The 18,261-nt window shown below is 51.4% G+C and overlaps 9 protein-coding genes across 9 annotated transcripts; 5 read left to right on the top strand and 4 right to left on the bottom strand.

The window, feature by feature from the left end:
- Window positions 1–2,227: 2,227 nt before the first annotated feature.
- On the bottom strand, window positions 2,228–4,087 carry ARB_06481 (uncharacterized protein; the record flags this gene model as incomplete). Its single annotated transcript, XM_003015312.1, has 3 exons — window positions 2,228–2,822; window positions 2,888–2,939; window positions 3,028–4,087. 3 exons carry the CDS (start codon window positions 4,085–4,087, stop codon window positions 2,228–2,230), a joined length of 1,707 nt encoding a protein of 568 aa, XP_003015358.1.
- Window positions 4,088–5,938: 1,851 nt separating this feature from the next.
- ARB_06480 (uncharacterized protein) lies at window positions 5,939–6,540 on the top strand (the record flags this gene model as incomplete). Its single annotated transcript, XM_003015311.1, has 2 exons — window positions 5,939–6,015; window positions 6,081–6,540. 2 exons carry the CDS (start codon window positions 5,939–5,941, stop codon window positions 6,538–6,540), a joined length of 537 nt encoding a protein of 178 aa, XP_003015357.1.
- A 293-nt stretch (window positions 6,541–6,833) lies between these two features.
- ARB_06479 (uncharacterized protein) lies at window positions 6,834–7,040 on the bottom strand (the record flags this gene model as incomplete). The annotated part of the gene is made up of 1 exon (XM_003015310.1): window positions 6,834–7,040. One exon carries the CDS (start codon window positions 7,038–7,040, stop codon window positions 6,834–6,836), a length of 207 nt encoding a protein of 68 aa, XP_003015356.1.
- A 738-nt stretch (window positions 7,041–7,778) lies between these two features.
- ARB_06478 (RNA binding protein, putative) lies at window positions 7,779–9,488 on the top strand (the record flags this gene model as incomplete). The annotated part of the gene is made up of 2 exons (XM_003015309.1): window positions 7,779–7,922; window positions 7,974–9,488. The coding sequence occupies 2 exons, from the start codon at window positions 7,779–7,781 to the stop codon at window positions 9,486–9,488; spliced, it is 1,659 nt and encodes a 552-aa protein (XP_003015355.1).
- A 531-nt stretch (window positions 9,489–10,019) lies between these two features.
- Window positions 10,020–10,767, bottom strand: ARB_06477 (GPI anchored protein, putative; the record flags this gene model as incomplete). Its single annotated transcript, XM_003015308.1, has 2 exons — window positions 10,020–10,510; window positions 10,563–10,767. 2 exons carry the CDS (start codon window positions 10,765–10,767, stop codon window positions 10,020–10,022), a joined length of 696 nt encoding a protein of 231 aa, XP_003015354.1.
- A 1,148-nt stretch (window positions 10,768–11,915) lies between these two features.
- Window positions 11,916–13,815, bottom strand: ARB_06476 (CCCH zinc finger protein; the record flags this gene model as incomplete). The annotated part of the gene is made up of 2 exons (XM_003015307.1): window positions 11,916–11,978; window positions 12,079–13,815. The coding sequence occupies 2 exons, from the start codon at window positions 13,813–13,815 to the stop codon at window positions 11,916–11,918; spliced, it is 1,800 nt and encodes a 599-aa protein (XP_003015353.1).
- A 707-nt stretch (window positions 13,816–14,522) lies between these two features.
- On the top strand, window positions 14,523–15,423 carry ARB_06475 (uncharacterized protein; the record flags this gene model as incomplete). The annotated part of the gene is made up of 4 exons (XM_003015306.1): window positions 14,523–14,534; window positions 14,598–14,696; window positions 14,719–14,914; window positions 15,071–15,423. 4 exons carry the CDS (start codon window positions 14,523–14,525, stop codon window positions 15,421–15,423), a joined length of 660 nt encoding a protein of 219 aa, XP_003015352.1.
- An 898-nt stretch (window positions 15,424–16,321) lies between these two features.
- Window positions 16,322–16,531, top strand: ARB_06474 (uncharacterized protein; the record flags this gene model as incomplete). The annotated part of the gene is made up of 1 exon (XM_003015305.1): window positions 16,322–16,531. One exon carries the CDS (start codon window positions 16,322–16,324, stop codon window positions 16,529–16,531), a length of 210 nt encoding a protein of 69 aa, XP_003015351.1.
- Window positions 16,532–16,719: 188 nt separating this feature from the next.
- On the top strand, window positions 16,720–17,925 carry ARB_06473 (uncharacterized protein; the record flags this gene model as incomplete). Its single annotated transcript, XM_003015304.1, has 2 exons — window positions 16,720–17,178; window positions 17,335–17,925. The coding sequence occupies 2 exons, from the start codon at window positions 16,720–16,722 to the stop codon at window positions 17,923–17,925; spliced, it is 1,050 nt and encodes a 349-aa protein (XP_003015350.1).
- Between the last annotated feature and the right edge of the window lie 336 nt (window positions 17,926–18,261).

Genomic DNA, 18,261 nt, shown 5'->3' with positions numbered 1-18,261 from the left:
GAGGGAAGACAAGCAACAGCTGCTAGCTGCAGGCTATAAAAGCACCTCAAAGACAGACTTGATAGTTGATTACGAGTGTCATCCAGCGGAATTGGGGGGAGGATGGTGGACTAATGGGCTGTTTTAGATGGACACGAGAGGTACGAAACAGGGCGAGGAATCAAAACGACGGGGAGTAGAGTAGCTAGGAGGGAGTTGGATAAGTTGACAGCGGGAGTGACAGTGGCGCAGATCTTCCTAGGAACGCGAAGACAAGGTCTGCGGTGCTCGTTTGTCGAAAGGGGCCCTGTTTATCTCGCGATGCGTGGACTTGTCTAACTATCTCAGCGTTTCGTCCAGGCGTCGTTCCTTTTTCCCTTCCTGCAACCTTCAAAGGTAGCCAGCGGTGCGCGCTGATTGGCCAGTACGCCATGCCCCTTCACAAATTGGTCACATGATCGTATCTTAGTCAGTGCTGAGTCATGTTTGATGAGTAATCCTTACTAAGCAGCACATGACGCAACATCAAAATTTCCGATGAGGAAAAGAAAAAGCGCCAAAAGGCATCTGATCAGGTCGCATGCTCGAGATATCTGCCCGCGCATCTGCTGTGCAGTCATTATACGGTTAAGAAACGCAAGATGTCGCTGTAAGTTACCTATTCCGAGGAATCCTTGTGCTGCTACTTTTGAGAAAGCCCCAACTAACTCATAATGGCAGCTTCAAATCCTCATATTATGACAAAGACTATCGGGCGGGCGCTGCCTTGATGCGCGCACGGCGGCCGTATATAGTTAGAAACATTGCTACGGGAGCAGCTCTCTTCAGTTTCTGCATTGGCGTTTGTACGTGAACACCTACTTTTTTCAATGGCGGCTTCTCGGAACTATGGCACACTAACGAGGGGACATTTGATATTAGACGCCTTCACCATCAACGCCGTTGGACAGGACGATTTCTCCGATGTCAAGGTTCCAGACGCACCAACTGCAAAGCAAGCCGCTAAATAGATCCTACGCGCGCCGAGTGACATTCTAGACCAAATCGATCTTACCTAGCTATCTCATTTCACTCCCAATTGGAACGCGCGCGCACACACTCGCCTGGATCTAAACGAAGGAAAACGGCGGTTGATGGCTCCAAAGTTGGGCATGTACTTGCAGCGATTTGACGTTAAGGCGTGACGGCGTTGGTGGTTTCGTTCCCCCCTAGGCATGTGAAGTGCATCGGTACTGTTGAGAGAATCTCCTAGTACTCGTGCCCTGCTTTTGAGAACAAGAAAGTTTCCCTCTTTAAGTGTCAATCTACCTTGATAACGGATGTGATGGATGCTTGAGGTTCATTTAGGCGTTTCCATATGTACTATAACTCTGATTACGCTTCTCCACTGTGAATTATATATACTAATTTCATATCTTGTCAAATTGGAAAAACATATTTCTTAAGTTGCCTGCAAAATCAACAATTTAAATACATCAGGTCAATAAAATACATCGGAAGTGTCATAACCAGTTAGGCAAGGAAACTGCATGAGATATCAACTGGCGAAAAAAAGCAAACATTAGTCAGTCCAGGCAGTATTCGTTGATTCATCCGGTCTGCGTGTCTCATACGATGTTTTGCTCCAGAATCTAGGTCCAAGGTTGGGAAACAGGGAGGTTCTCCCTTATGTATTCGCCAGAAACAAGAGGAGAATTTGTGCTAGCCAGAATAATGGAACAGGCAGAGAATGAGAAAACAATGCGAAGTGAGATCAATCAAATCCTCATGGTAGACATAGACTATGTGTTGTGTATATATAGGGTGGCGAATATATTGGTAACATTAACATTTCGAATGAGAGGAGAAAAATGTCAAGAAGCAGAAATGAAGAGAATAAATATAATCAATTACACCAGAGTCCATATCCAGATCCTGATCCAGATGCATGTTCACCAAGTTTATGATTCGTGTACTCCGTAGCCATGTAGCAAGTAGTGGAAACAGGTAGAGCAGAAGCAAAGGAGCTGTAAGAATGAATCGTCAAAGGAAAAGACGAAGATAAAGATAAAGGGAGAGTTGAGGAGAAGAAGATGCAAGGAAGATAGAGCACCGCCGATGGTAGATTGGTATATTGGGTAGTGTATGAGATATATGATTTAACGCCTCCCGCTCCGTTCCCAAAAAGTAAAAAAATGGTATAACTATGGCAATGAAGGATAGTAATAGGAGAGAAAAAAAAAGGCAATTGGCAATCTGCTAGGTTTTGCTATCGCCGAGTGCGTATGCCCATTTTCTCGAGATCTTCATCCGTTTCCTGCGCTCTTGATGGTTTTAAGGACGGGGCAGCTGGGAAACCGACGTATTTTGCGAAACCGGCAAGGACGGAGACTTCTCGGTTGTAGGCTGCCTGATGTGCAATTTGTTTGCTTAGGCGAGTCGGGAAGGGGATGGTATATTCTGTCACTGCGTCGGATGTGGCGTCTGCTAGTATGCCGCTTGCAGGCCCGGCCAGGCCCGGATAAGAGCTTGAGCCAGCACCAGTGCCGGGACAACTTATACCGATGCCGCCGAATCTGTCGTGCTGGACTTTATATTGGTGTTCTGAGACAGCATCTAGAGCAGCTTCGCGGATCTCGCGCACGGTTTGGTAGTAGGATGAGTTGCACTGGGCTCGTTCAGCGCGGGACTTGACGCAGAGAGCTTGGAATTTGTAGGCGTGAAGAATCTTTTCGTGGTTGATTTTGGCATTGATATGAGATTGGACAATGGCGGCCTGGCGAAGGAATTCGGGGTGTGTTGGAGAGGGAGAAGAGAGCTGGGAGAGTTCTTCGTTGATGTTCGATATGCGTTCATCGTATATTCTAAGGAAGAAATGGTGAGCAAAGAGAGTCATATGTAAGACAGTTTGCGGGAGTTTAGTAATTACCTATCTCGTAATGTTGCAAAATGCCGTTCAAGATCAGATAAAAGGTCGAGTGCTGTAGTTTTCTTCGTCACTGTCGCTGACCAGTCAGCTTCGTTGCGCAAAGCCTCTATGCGGCAGGTCAAAGGCTCTGGAGAACTTACATTCTTCTAATTTCACTGCCGCCTCCGGATCATCTCCAGTATCTGCCAGTGTATCGTCTACAGGCTGTTCTTCTGTAGCATCGAGACCATTGCTCTCAACCACAGACCCGGCCCGTGGTGTGGAGTCTCCAAATGTTTCAGTATTGCCTTTCTTACCCCGTCTTTTGTCTCTTTTCCCTTTCTTGCCTCTCTTGGCTGAAGAGGAGAGATATGTTTCGTCGGATACAGGGCTAGGACTGGTAGGCTTGGAGGCATCGGCGTTGTTCAGTTTTGATTTATCTTCATCATCCTCTGCCTCAGCTTCCGCTTCCACTTCAGCTTCGGGTTCGGGCTCAGCCTCGGGCTCAGGCTCAGCATCCGCCTCAGCTTCTGCTTCGGCTTCACCCTCGTCCTCGTCTTCCTCTTCTGGCGACTGAACAACCGGAGGATATGCGGACTCGTCATCTGCAGAGGGTTCAACGGCGATGGACCCACGGCGCTTACGGGCAGGCTCTTCCCCATCATCGTCATCCTGTGGCAGAGCCGCCAAGTCATGCGTCGAGTTCATTCTCTTGCGCTTCTTGATAAGGCTCAGTGTTTCCTGTGACTCTGATAGCTTAGTTGACTTAAAATCACTCTCTTTTTCGCTGTGGGCGTTGCCATTGCCCGTTCCGTTTGTCTTTGCTGAGCGCGGCGGCTTGCTAGGCGACGCTTCAGTGTCTTCAGCCTCATCATCCTCGTCCTCATTTTCTTCATCTAGCTGGTCATAGGTAGTGGACTGTGCTAGCTTGCTTGGACTTGCGAAGACGCCACCGACACCGCTCAGGACGATGCTGGCTTTGTCACGGTCACGGTTATGGTGTGGCGAGTCCTCTATGCGCTCGGTTTCAGCCTCGGAGTCGATTTCCGACGCAAACTTGGATGGACGAGGAGAGAGGTCATCTAGCTGGCCGTGGGAGAGGGTTTCGTCGATGTCCGAGAGACTGCTGGAGCGAGAGTCTGAGTCGATGGCGTCTGCGAGGGAGGCAGGCATTGACCCAGCTTGGAATCGCAGGTCAATGGAAGTATTGTTCGCCAGCATAGTAGGCAGCTTGACTGTTATCTAGACGATGGTAAACGTGGTTGGTTGGTGTGTAGGATCGATTCTGTTGGAAGAAGGGTAAAAAGCCCTTGCTCCCTTGCAACTCGGGTGCTGTCCGCACAAGAAGTCAGCCGACGATCAATAGCAAAAGAACCAAACTGAGCTCAAAGACGGAGAGCTGCAAGGTCACTGAATCATATCAAGCGAGCGTTTTCTAGAGATAACAACCTCACGCAGGTGCTGGTAGCGCTTCGGCTATTTGGTCACGGGCAAATTCTGCCATCCAGCTTGCCCCAGGCAGGTCGATCGCAAGCCTGACGAGCAGGCCAGCGAGTATCGACAGCGAGGTATCTCCTTTGCAAGCAGCCCATAGACCTATCTCTCCCTCTGCTCAATACTCCTTGATAATATCAAACGTACCTTTTGGGCTCGGTGCAAGCACAGGCAAGGATGAATATTTTTTCCCTTTCTGCTCTGCGGGTTCCGCACGAGGGCGTCAGAGGCGGATCGCAAGCCGGCGAGGTGTATCCCCAGCGTGCGAGCTATCTCATAAGCCCTGTTATTTCACTAGCTGCAGGTTTGATCGAGCATAGCAAGGGCGGAATCTCATGCATTCGACAGGGCGGCAGCCAGGCGCTATGAGGGGGTCTCTGTGAGCTGGCTCGGTACGTTGGGGGAGGTGTGAAGCTGCAAGTTGACAGATGCTTTGCAGGACAGCGAGGGAGGCTTTACGCTTCGAAGACGGTTATATAGGCGGTGCGAACGGCGGGCGGGATAGCGATGAGCAGTGAAGATGAAGCAGCAGAAGCAGCAGAAGCAGCAGTGCAAAGCCGAAGACGAGAAGACGCAGAAGTTGATGCTCTCGTTTTGGGGGAGCCCTGGTGGTTGTACCAGCGTGACGCGGTGACGTGACGTGACGACATCCTTTCTGATGGATTACTATTTTGCGTGGAACCATGTGCGTATTTTTGTTTTTGCATTGAAAGATACAGCGGTATCGGTGTAAGTGCGGTTCGACGTTACCATACAAGGCGGTGGGCGTTCTGCCGTGTCGATCTGCCACCACGAGCCAATCATGATACAAAGAGAGCTTCACCGCCCTGCTGAGTCATGGTACTTATCTAATTCCTTATGTAAGCAAAGCGAGTCAAAGACGTCACTTTTCTCCCCTTTGGGGCTTCCTAGTATATGCAGCTTCTATGCAGGGCTGCTTGTTCCCTTTCGTAATCTGATTTTTAAGAGAGACTCACTTCAACAACATGGTAATATGCGAACTTCCAGTTATCCAGCCCAGCCCTGGGCAGTGGGCATGTTTATGAATTACGCGCCCTCGCGAACTTGCGTAATGTTGGAAGGAGACCGTGATTTGAAGCATGACTTGACGGTATAATCCCATTAAATATCTATATATTGGACAAAAGGGGGTTAGACAGTGCTAGGGGGAACGTGAGAGTATTTCAGTGACCAACCAATACATGCAAGTTGTTTGAAATGAACTGTTGTCTATCATCTGGACGACCTACAGTATATGCAAAATTGGTTGAGTTGATTGAATCAGCCGGCAATTTGGTAGAAAGGTATGCGCAAGGAGGCTACTACCCACAGTCTAAGGCATATTCTCCGCCAGATAAGTAGATTAGACGCGCACCAGTTGGCTCTATGCTTTGAGACATTTCAATCGAGAGGGTAAGTTGCGAGTCACTCCTTTGTTCTTCGCTGCATCGTAGAGCGGCTGCGTCGATTCAATGATCAGTATAGATGTATATAAAGTCATATGTTCGATTTTTAGCAAGCCTCAGGAGGTAGGTCCAACCAGTATTAGATTTCTTACCCTTTTCCAAGTCGCGCATAATGTTCAACAAGAATCGTTTATACGTTGCTCTCTATGCACGTGGTGGCAGCCCTACAATGCCAGGCAAGGAAGACACGTAAGTTGAACCATCCAGTCAACATATAACGCAGAAGAACTAACGCCCTGTCTGGTCTGGGCTAGGTATCACTGGGCTTTCCTCGTGGGGCCAAAAGTTGAAGGAGAGAGCAGTAAGGGTATCCGTTACCAGGTGAAGCAGAGACACCAAATAGGAGTGGGCTTGGAATGGGACTTCGAGGAGCGCGAATGTCCACTCACCCCAACAAGCATGCTTCTTGTTCGTGTCATTATCGGAAAGATACTTGACATGAGTCGCTTGGCCGAAATTCTGCGTAATACACCTGTCCGAGAAGATCAGCCGGGGTGGAATTGTGTCGCCTGGGTAAAGGAAGCCCTCGAGTCGCTAGCGAATGATTCCAAGACCCTTGGGACGAGTGTCACTGAATGGGATAAAGTGCGCAACGCGGCAATGGAGTATTGTCAACAAAAGAAGGACGAGCGCCGTTTTAATGCTTGGAGCAACTTTGATATGAACAAAACCCCGACCTACAACCTGTTGGAGTTGAAGGAAACCATCATATGAATTATCGCAGCTGGTTGAGATTTCTCAGGTATTCCCAAAATATTTTTGACGCATCTGTTCCATCTCCAGTTCTTGAGACATTGGTTGTAGGAACTTGTCAATATCCTTGCCCCAAAAATAGTTTCGAGGGTTGACTTGGTGGGCCATGGCGGGCCGTGGTGTACTCCCAGTATGATGGATACCAGCCAGCTGTTTGCCAATCAATTATGCTAGAAATACCCATCTCCACAAACGAGAATATTTAGACTACTGGAATCTCCATATGTAAAGATTAAAGGCCAGGTATTGCTTTGTTAGTTGATAAGCTCCTTGACATCGGGGTCAAGCCTAGGATCAAACTCCATGCCCATTCGTAAATGCCGATGGAATTTCTGGATAGTGTCAAACGAGCCAATGTGTAAGGAAGTCCCCGCAACACGACAGTCGTAGAGTGGTCCGCTGTCAACAGAAGGGATGATAGCATTATCCGTAGACTTCAGCTGTCGCATTCCAGTAATCATTTTGTCAACTGTGGAAGAAGCTTGGCCTTTGACTCCTCACTTCAGCGAACCCAGCCACGACCAATTATTTTCCCTTTAATTCTTTCCATCACAATATACGCCGTTCCAGAATGAGCAAAAGCACAGAACACTTTTGGTACTGGATAGACGTATGTTGCGATTTAAAGCGCATTTTTGCTGCTTCAGGGAAACGTATGTGCTGCCCATACTTCACACATAACTTGTCTGTCAACATGAGAACACCTCTATGGAATGGAAAAACATATTTAAGGATTTTAATTGCCAACAGTGTTGGGTATTGGTACAAATTCTGTCATTGATAGACTTGGATGCGCCTTTTGGGGAACGGGTATCTTGCAATCGGCCAGGGCCACTCCAATCGAGCGGCATGATGGAAAATCTATGTCGGGAGAAAATATTATATGGCAAAGAACATTAGTATGACGGGGTTAGTATCCGAAAAAGAATGTTGCGATGGAAAGGGATGTAAGTATGATCTGGGTTACGTTCAGGTGTTGACATGCTGATGAGAAAATATAACCGGTTTATTATTGGTTATTTAGCGACGCGGCCGCCTATTATCACGTGGTTTAATGAAGCGCGCGTAATATCATGTGACTTCGCCAAGCGCGGAATTTTACCTCGAAAAGATAAAAAAACAAAAAGTGATAGGCGAGATCGAAGAGAGTCAAGTCTTACGCCAATTGAGCTCGAATAAAGCTCGATACTACCTGAATCATGGGTAAGAAGGCGAAGACTCAGGCGGCAGAGGCCGCGCCGGCTGTAGCTGCACCGGTTTCTACGGCCAGCACAGCTACAGGAGGATTTCCGCTAGCCGCTACAAAGGTTGATCCCGGTCTTGCGGCGCTGTTTGCGCAGAGTGTAAGTGGATCGATATATCTATTTAGAAAGGGTATACTGACTGTTGATTAGGCAGGACCTGTAAAGGAGCCGGAATTGAAACCTGTATCTAGGCGGGAAGAGAAAGAAGGAGACGACGAAGATGAAGAAGAAGAAGATATAGAAGAGATAGAGGAAGATGAGGAAGACGATGATGGGGAAGAAGAGGGAGAAGACGATGAGGACGAGGAGGAAGATGAAGATGTTGAAATGGAAGATATGGAGGAGAAGGCTTCACGGAAACGCAAGAGAGGAGCAGAGAACGACGACCTCGAAGCCGCCTATTTAGACCGCTTGTCCAGGGAAGAAGAACGAGAGCGCAAGAAGCAAGCAGAAAAGACCAAGAGAGTCAAAACTGCAGACGAGGCAGAGGGAGACGAAGATGAAGCTGACGAGGAAGAAGAGGAGGAGGAAGACAAGATACCCATGCACGAGTCCCTTACGAAGAGCGACCAAGCAGACCCGATGGACAAGGCCTCACGCACGCTCTTCCTCTCAAACGTCTCTACCGAAGCCATAAAGTCGAAATCTGCCAAAAAGACCCTTCTCAAGCATCTTTCTTCCCTCCTTCCCAAGCCTTCATCTTCATCTCCAACAACACCGTCTACAACGCACAAGATAGAATCTCTTCGGTTCCGTTCAACAGCCTTCAGCTCTACTGCACTACCACGTCGAGCAGCCTATGCCAAAAAGGAGCTTATGGACTCTACTACAAAAGGCACAAATGCCTACGTGGTGTACTCTACTGCCCTGGCCGCTAAGAAAGCACTCAAGCTTAATGGTACGATAGTGCTGGATCGACATATACGAGTTGACAGTGTCTCGAAACCTGCTCCGGTTGACCATACGCGATGCGTGTTCGTGGGGAACCTAGGCTTTGTCGACGAGGAGGCTCAACCGGCCGACCAAGACGGGGAAGTCAAGAAGAAGAAAAAGGCGGCAGCGGCAGCGGATGTCGAGGAAGGGCTATGGCGCACTTTCAACGACCAATGCGGTGGTGAGGGCGTGGTTGAAAGTGTGCGTGTTGTACGTGATAGACTGACTCGTGTCGGCAAGGGGTTCGCATATGTGCAGTTTAAAGACGAGAACTGCGTTGAAGCCGCGCTGCTGTGCGATGGGAAGAAGTTCCCTCCCATGCTACCTAGGAAGCTGAGGGTCACGCGAGCCAAGAGAATTGGCGCTGGGTCAGAGGGAGTCAGAGAGGGAGCTAGTCGGCAACGACCGACGGGAGGGAAAGCTCGGAAAGACGAGAAGCTGTTTGGACAGGCTGTTGCTGCTGAACTGAGGAATGTGGAGAGGGAGAAGAAGAAGAAGAAGATCGGGCAGAGGGATGGTCGAAGCGGTCGAATTGGACCGGGTAATGATGCCAATGCCGTGCCATTGGGAGATAGGAGCGGCAGTGGAAATGCAGGTACGAGGATAGTGTTCGAGGGATACAGGGCGAAAGATGGGGCCAAACCAGCATTTAGGATGAAAGGAAAGAAAAAGGGTGGCAAGCCGAAGACAAGAAGCTCGCGGCGGGCCAGCGCGTACAAGGCGAGAAAATGACACCGACTACTAAACATAGAAGATAGTAAATAAAAGAAAACGGGTCAAGCGTTATTAACAATTATTTATTTATTTATTTTTTGTTTTTGAGCGTGGCTGCTGCGATGAGACATGACGCAGTGTAAGGATACACATGCATGCAACACTAACCTAACATTAAAAAAGTGGTAGAATAAGACATACAGGCTATGGATAATGCATGACAGAATGATGAGCGGGGGTGAACATTTTAACCATCAGTACCCTGAGAAACAGGTTCATAAAAGTAGTGAGAAAAGGGGGGGAAGAATATCCAACATCAAACAGTCGGGTCGACCGGTTCAGGGGGCCGTAGCAGGGAATATCCAAGCCTATTCCAAAAAGGTAGATAATTGTGGTAGTACAGGGGTCAGGTCGCGTGAGAAACAAGAAAATGAGAAATTACTGATTAAACAATAATAACGGTTGGTGGTAATGCAGTGCAATGCCATCGGGGAAGGGGGAATTTATGTAAAAATAGGAATGTTCTTTTTTTTTCGGCTTTTGGACCGATCATAGCAGAGCCATGAGAGAGAGGACAATAGAGAGGAGGCCACCTGGCAGAGCAAGGGAGACTGCGCCGTTCGGGTCAGGGGCTCCGCTGCTGGTTGGCATGCCAGTCGAGGAGGATCTGGTGGAGGACACGGCAGTAGACTCGGAGGTAGTGGTCGAGTCTGTTGTGGTGGGGGTGCTGGAGCTGGTGACGGTCGACATGGTAGTGTCAGAAGAGTCGGTAGTGGTAGGTGAGACAGTGGAGGGGCGAGTTGATGATGGAGAAGTAGTTGACTCGCCGGAGGTGGTGGTGGCCTCGGAGGTGGTCATGGAAGTACGGGAGGTGGTTGGTCCAGTGGTTGGGCCTCCGGTGGCTCCGTCGACCATGAAGCTAGGGGTGAAGTTATATTTGCTTGGGTCATTATCGTCGATAATCTGGACGGTATATAGCCCGTTTTGCATCAAGTCCGGCGGGGGCAAGAACGTGAAGGTGCCGGTGTTTTCCAGGTGTGCTAATGCCCTTTAGTATCAATATTATGTAGTCCAGAAGAAAGAATAACTCACCAGCTAGGACTAGGCCACTGTGGGGAGTGATGTCTGAGCTCATTTGGAGTTTGAGGGTAACAGTTCCAGGTGTGGTTGGCTGCCAGTTGAGGACTGTTGGCTCGCGAGTGTTGAACTGGTAGCCGCCTGGAGGCACCAAGAAAGGGTTCTCCAAGGCGGCAACAGCCGCAACGGCCGTAAAGAGGAGGTAAAGCACTGAGCGCATATTTGCTGCAGATGGGTGTGTAGATCAGCTGTCAAGAAGTAACTGTATAACAACTGGTGATAAGCTATAGTAGCTATAGTAGCTGTAGTAGCTATAGTAGTTGCAGTAACTAATAGTTGACAGAGACAGTGAGGAGGAGGCGAGCGGCGGCGGTCGATATCCCAAAGAGGCTGTCAATAGGGAGAAGAAGAAGGAGGAGGAGGAGGAGGAAGGAGGGAAGGAGGAGAGCAAAAAGAGAAGGCGCAGAGGAGTCCATATTTAACTAGGCAGGCGCGGGCGAACCCTTGAGGAATCCAACCAAGGCAGATAGACTTTTCTCCGGTGGTCCCCTGGCCCTTGCCTAGCGTGGTTGCTCTTGGCGTGGAGGGCAAAGTTAGATGAGTGGAGCCCAGACTTTGTCCGTTTTGAGCGCTCTTTTCTGTGGCTGCGCGCGCTGATTGGCTGGCGCAGGGCCCAAAGTTGGGTTTAGGGGAGCTCTGCGCGCGCCAAGCCCACATGGCTAGGCTCGCAGACTAGGCGGTTTTGGGAGCTTGCTGCCCTGTTTGGGTCTAGCGCGGCGCGGCACGACGTTGGCCCGAGGCTAGTTCTCTTGGGGAGAACCGTGCAGGGCTGTGCACGCTCACGTGAGGCGAAAAGTTCGAGCACAGGAACGGGCAGGACAGGAGGATAGGGGGGGTATATAGTGTATATAGAGGGGAGTGATACGGAGCAGCAGGAGAGACAAAGGGCGAGGGCGGGCGAAGGCAGGAGGTCGCGACGGTGCGATGTGGGCGAGCGAAGGGGACTGGAGGATCACCCTGTCGTGTGGTTACATCCACAGGGGAGATGGTTCTCACTAGTCTGCATATACTACCAGCATTCTAGCACTATATGTCGTACGCCGGCTGGCCCCTGACAGACTGGCAGCGCGCCCATCGAACGCCCAGCGGCAGGATGCGCAATAATAATAACGATGCTAGCTCGCATCGAAGATTGAGCTCTCTGAAAAAATCTGAAATTAAAAAAGCAAGAGGCGAGCATCACTATCAATCGAATCGTCACCATGTCAGGTCGTCGGTGGATCGTCGAGCAGATGTCGCTCGCCCAGAAAGACAATGGCCTGCATGACCCGTCGGTCCTCGTCCTCCCGTTGGCCAGCGAGCAGCTAATTAGACATCACCCGTTAGCTCGGAGATTGCTCCATGCATATCTTCATTAATAGCAGAGGCGGCCTAAGGACGTCGAGCGGGTGGGGAAAGAAAACAATGCATGCTCAGGCAGAGAAAAAAAAAGCAATGGGAAGGTAAAATAGTTGACAGATATCATGCTTACCCGTTCGTACAGGCTCTTTCGCCCAGCCCGTGGCTTATCCCCCTTGCGCTGCTGCTGCTGCTGCTTCTCCTTCGGCTGTCCCTGGTTCTTCTTCTCGTGTAGAAAGGTGCAGGAGCTGCCGTGCCGACACTGGCCTGTCCGAGCGAACTGGTGGCAGCGTCTGCGCGGAGGAACTCTGTCCGGCCCCTGGCGGCGAGAGCTTGTCTGCTCCGGCTGGCTGCCGCTGTCACTTTCGCCGTCACTGTCACTGCCGCTCTCGCTCTCGCTTTCACTTTCGCTTTCGCTTTCACCTTCGCTGCTGGTCGTGCTATCACTTCCGCTGTCGTCGTCAGCGCCCGAAGCTTGGTTGCCCAAGTCCGGGGCTAGCGTCTTCGTAGCGCCGGCTGCGACTGGCGTGTGATCTTGTTGTAGTGCGATTGCCGTTGCCGTTGGTAGGCTAGGTGTCGTCGTAGTCGATGCCACTGCTTCATCTCCGTCTGGCTTGACCCGAGCTTGAGCTTGATCTCCCGCTGCTGTTTGGCCTGCTGCAGCGGCTGTTCCGGCTCCAGCACTGGCTTCAACTTCAGCTTCGGCGGCCGCCTGCTGTTTGGCGGCAGCTGCTTCGGCCTGCGCAAGCTTTCGCTCTTGTCTCGCCAGCTTCTCGCGCAGCTTGTCCGCTCGTATCTTCGCTCGGGCAGCCACGTCGCTAGCATCACCCTTCTTCTGCTGCTGCTTTTCCTTCTCTTTGGCCTTCTTTGCTTCTGCTGCTTCAGCCTCTCTCTTTTTCCTCTCTTCCTCTCGTTTCTTCTTTGCTTCTTCTCTCTGCTTCCTCATCTCCTCGTCCTTTTGCTTCTTCGCTGCCTTGCGAGCTTCTTCCTCTTTCTTCCGCTCCTCGACCCTTGCCTGCGTAGGGAACCGCCGTTTTCTCTCCTCAATCCACGCCTGTACTTCTGCCGTAGAGCCTAGCGTAGACGTTCGCCCCCGGTAGCTGAACTTCAGCTCTCCCTTGGTCAGCAGCCCCGCAAGCTTAGCTTCTTCGTCCACATCTTCAGCCTCAGACTCGCTCGACTCATGCTCTTCCGTCTTGGGCGTCAGGCCTAGCTGGTTGTGTTTGCGCTGCTTGCGGGGTCGCGCGGGGTTCGCTTGACCTTTCGTCTGAGCTTGGACTGGCGGTGGTTTGGAAGGGAGCGTGTTGAAACTCGGCACTGGCAGTGGTGCGGTGGTGAAGGCCGTGTCGTGTTGTCGTTTGGGTGGTCGATGTGTTGGTGCCTGTGTATGCGTATGCTTCTGATGTGGTCGTTGATACGCCGGAGCAGTGTAGGTTTGCTTTGGGTTAAAGGTCCAGGCCCTGGAGTCTGCATATGCTGGTGCTGGAGGTAGATATCCCCCCTGCGGTGGACCAAAATGCATCGTTTGCGGAGGAGGTGCCGGTGCTGGTGCCGGTGGTGGTGCTGGTGCGTGTGGCCCCCCATAGCCCGGTAGTGGCCCATATGCATATGCTCCCTGGTTAGGATGCATTGGTAGGTGCTGCGGCTGGTGCTGGTGCGGTGGTGTGTACCCCCATGAAGCGTTCATATCACCGCCATATCCACCACCTCGGCCGCCCCGTCGAGGTCCATTGCCTCTGCCACGTCCTCGATGGTGAGAGTTCCCTCGTCCGCCTCCGCCTCCGCCTCTCGACGAGTTGTTATACGTCGGCTGTGAGGGCTGTGCGGGCGGCGGAGGCGGTGGAGGAGGAGGGAACGAGAAGCCCGACATCAGTGCTTCGCTATCCCCTTGTATCTCGCTCGTCTAGTCGCAGTAACGTCCTCGTAGGCTCTATTATCTCCAGTCCACGCCTGTTATGTATGTCTGTACGCAGTAATAGCCCTGTTCAAGCGTCAGTCCATGTCCATCAAAACGGCTGGCTGCTGTAGCTAGACTTTCAAGCTATCTCAGAGCTATCTGAAGCTTCACTTCACACGGTCAACTCACCTCTCACGTCCACGCCAACAACCTCTCTGCCACGGAATCAAAGGGTATATCCGTCTTCTCAGCCGTTAAGGACCCTGTCTCTCACCTCTTCCGCCAGTTTCTGCAGCTCTTCTATCCAAAACACCGTCAATGATGTCTCATCTTTTGAAGGTCTCGACGGGCCGCCAGAGAAAAATACAGGAAGAATATTCTTCCGTGTTGAGGCTCTTCAGATCCAAAATTCGATCAAAAGAAATAATTTATTCAATGTAATAATCGATATATATTTTGTTACTTTCGTTCAATTGATCTGATCTTGCTTGCATAGTCCTGGTTATGCTGCTGTCTGTCGTTGGTTGACGTTGGTCAGTTATTTTATTTTTATTATTTTATTATTTTTATGGCCTTGGAGGGGTTCTTCCTGCTGGTGAAGAATTGAACATCCCACAAGCAACGACAGAGAAGCAGCCATTTGATACCACAGTTATTATACCCTGCACAGAGCTGCCATCATGTTCATACTCGTGAGTGATGCTGTTTCTGCTGTTTGATGCCTGCTTTGTGCCTGCTTATGCTTACTGGAGTAGACGACCATCTCGGACCTGGTGCAGATCTCGCCAGAGGACTTCTCGAAGCTCAGCGCAGTCGCTATCGAGGACAACATCAACGAGAAATACGCCAACAAGGTGAGTCGTGCAAGGCCGATAGATGATAGATGCGGATGGCAGGCTAACCGAGGCCCAGGTCATTCAGAATGTCGGCCTTTGCATCGCCTTCTACGACCTGCTGGAGTCCTCGGACGGGCTGATCGGCCATGGAACAGGCCTGGTCAACGTCAACGGTGAGGCGCAGATGCAGACAGAGACTTTGTTATATCAATTGAAGGATCATATGCTGATTGATAGTAGTCAAATTCCGGATGATCGTGTTTCGGCCGTTTAAGGGAGAAGTCATCATCGGGAAGATCACGAATGGAACAGAGCAAGGCATTAAAAGTACGGGAACAGCTCATTTTGATATCGATATCGATATTTGAGGTTTATATGCTAACGATGAGCAGTTGGAGTTGAGTTCTTCAACGACATCATCGTCCCTCCAGACCTGCTGCTGGACGGTGCTAGATTGTATGTCTTCCTACAGTTGTTATATGATTGTCCACTGCTAATAATAGTCGACAGTGACATGAAAGACCAGGTCTGGATATGGGACAACGGCGAGGGAGGCATCTTCTACTTCGACGTTGGCGAGACTGTCCGCTTCCGGGTCGAACAAGAGGAATGGCACGACCAGGTCCCCAGCGGCCCCGATCTGCAGGACGGGCTCGCAACGCCGGACCGAAAGCCCCCCTACTCGATCATCGTATGTCAACCTTCTACACCGTATACTTATATTTACGTCTACAGTAAATACTAACAGCGCCCAGGGCTCAATGCAAGTTGCTGGTCTTGGTCTGGTAGCTTGGTGGTCGTGATCTGGTACATTTCAACGACGCCCTTCAGCTTGGTCCCTTCAGCTAGCCAGAAAGAGCATGGAAATATGCGGGTGTCAGCTTCCCCTCGCCCGGCCTGCGTCTCCCCAGCATCGACGGACATCTCATACATGGATCTGACAGTCACCGTCTCGGCTCGGTTTTGAAGAGCATGGATTGGCCTGCATCGCCGCCCACCTCGCACTCCTCAAGCCGACTTTGTGCGCATCAAAGATCCGTTCGAGCAGCCTATCGGAAAACTCGACATCCCACGCATCAACTATCTTCCCCCCTCCCACCTCCAACAAGCGGCCTGCCAAGTGTGCGCTAATCCTGCCGTGATGCGCCTTTGCTGGCCCTCTCTCTTGCTCCTTGCCCCGCGGTGGCTTTCGATGACGATAGAGGGCGACCAGCTTAGAAATCCGCCCTGAGCGGCTGTTGATGTCGGAATCTTCGCTTTCTTTGACGATATCTCGGTCGCCTTGACGGACTTCTCCTAGCAGCCACCATTATTATTAATATGGGGGATTAGAAACAGAGAGTCTGCGGCCGAACCGACCCTGCAGCTGTAACTCGACGGACCAGCAAGAATACGGCCCGGAGAAATAGACATTTTACCCAGGGTTGACAACTGAGACGGCCCTGGGTGGATATCAAAAGCAAAGTGTTTTGCATCCGTGGTTCGGGTTTTTTCTCTGAATTTTTCCCTTATTTTTAAGCAGCTTGTATAGTTATATAAACCGTCGGCTATCCCGTCGCAAGTACCAGACCAGACTCATCCTCCATCAATAACTATTCCTACATCCATATCCTTTTGTCAGTGTCATAGAATAGAGCAGCAGAATGGCCACCACCGTCTCCCCCTCGAGCGTGCTGCCCGCCCAGCAGGAGCAGAAAGCGACCATCGAGACGCCCCCCAGAGCGCCGTCGCCCGTCCATCGCTTTGGCACCAGAGCCGTCCACACCGGCGCGCCCATCGAGCCGACCACCGGCGCCGTCATTGCTCCTGTAAGTCCTGCTGCTGCTGCTGCTGCTGCTGCTGCTACTCTATAGTCTTTGCCGTGCGGGCTGCTGACCGTCCAGATAGATCTCCCTGTCGACCACCTTCATACAGCACAGCCTGGGCAAGCCCATCGGCGACTACGAGTACACCAGGAGCTCCAACCCCAACAGGTCCGTTGACGCTGCAGACGCAATCCATTGAGCCCTCCTGCGCTGCCTGAGAGACCCCCGAGCTGACCATGCGCCGCAGAGACAACTTTGAAGCCGCCGTTGCGGGCCTCGAGAACGCCCGCTATGCGCTCGCCTTCTCCTCCGGCTCTGCCACCACCGCCAACATCCTCCAGTCGCTCGCCGGCGGCTCCCACGTCGTCTCCATCTCGGACGTCTACGGCGGCACCCACAGATACTTCACCAAGGTCGCGGCCGCCCACGGCGTCGAGGTCACCTTCACGCCCACCATCGAGACCGACGTGGCCAAGCTGATCCGCCCCAACGAGACCAGGCTCATCTGGATCGAGTCCCCGTCCAACCCGACCCTGGGCCTCGTGGACATCCGCGCCGTTGCGACCATTGCTCACCAGCACGGCATCCAGGTTGTGGTGGACAATACCTTCCTGAGCCCCTATATCCAGAACCCGCTCGACCATGGAGCCGACATCGTCATCCACTCCGTCACCAAATACATCAACGGCCACTCGGTATGTCCCTTAAAACAAACACACACACACACACACACACACACACACACACACACACACACACACACACACACACACACACACACACACACACACACACACATATATATATACTACAGAAAGAAGAAAACATCATGCTGATTTTGTATGCTCTAGGACGTCCTCATGGGTGTTGCCGCTTTCAACTCCGACGAGATCAAGACCAGACTGACCTTCCTCCAAAACGCCATTGGTGCCGTCCCCTCTGCCTTTGACTGCTGGCTGGCCCACCGCGGTCTCAAGACCCTCCATCTCCGCGCCAGAGAGGCCACCACAAACGCAACCCTGATTGCCCGTGCCCTCGAGGCCTCCCCTCACGTTCAGGCCGTCAACTACCCCGGCATCGACTCCCACCCACACCGCAAGATCGCCCTCAAGCAGCACCGCAACGGCATGGGCGGTGGCATGCTCAGCTTCCGCATCAAGGGAGGCCGCGAAGCCGCCGAACGCTTCTGCCAGTCCACCCAGCTCTTCGTCCTAGCCGAATCCCTCGGCGGTGTCGAGTCTCTCGTCGAGGTCCCCGGCTCCATGACCCACGCCGGCATCCCCAAGGAACAGCGTGAGATTGCCGGTGTCTTCGACGACCTGATCCGTCTCAGCTGCGGAATCGAAGACGGCGAGGACCTCAAGGCCGACGTCCTCCAGGCCCTCGAGAAGGCCCTCGTTGCTCCCAAAATTAACAACGGAAACGGCACCAACGGCGCTTAATCGGTCAATGTCAACTAACTCTCTTTTTTTCTGCACGACACTTTCTGGCATACCTTTTTGCTCCTACCGTTTTTCTCATTATTGCTCCGTTTTTTTCTTGGTTGTTTACGAGACCTACGCTATATACGGCTGTCCATATACATACACACACCGGCTGGGATACGGTTCATCTCCACCGTTTAGAGGAGGATATTATATACCATGCATGCGCGCACTTCCCTTGATTCACCTTCTTCCAAAGCATGATGCTCTTTTCTTATCCATACCCCCCCATCCACCCTTCTGGTGAAATAGAAGAAAGAAAAGAAGAAAGCAATAGAACACAACGTGATGCTC

The sequence above is a fragment of the Trichophyton benhamiae genome (genome assembly GCF_000151125.1).
Source record: "Trichophyton benhamiae CBS 112371 chromosome Unknown contig01535.1, whole genome shotgun sequence".
NCBI classification, from domain to species: domain Eukaryota; kingdom Fungi; phylum Ascomycota; class Eurotiomycetes; order Onygenales; family Arthrodermataceae; genus Trichophyton; species Trichophyton benhamiae.
This window is presented reverse-complemented; position numbering and strand designations above follow the sequence as displayed.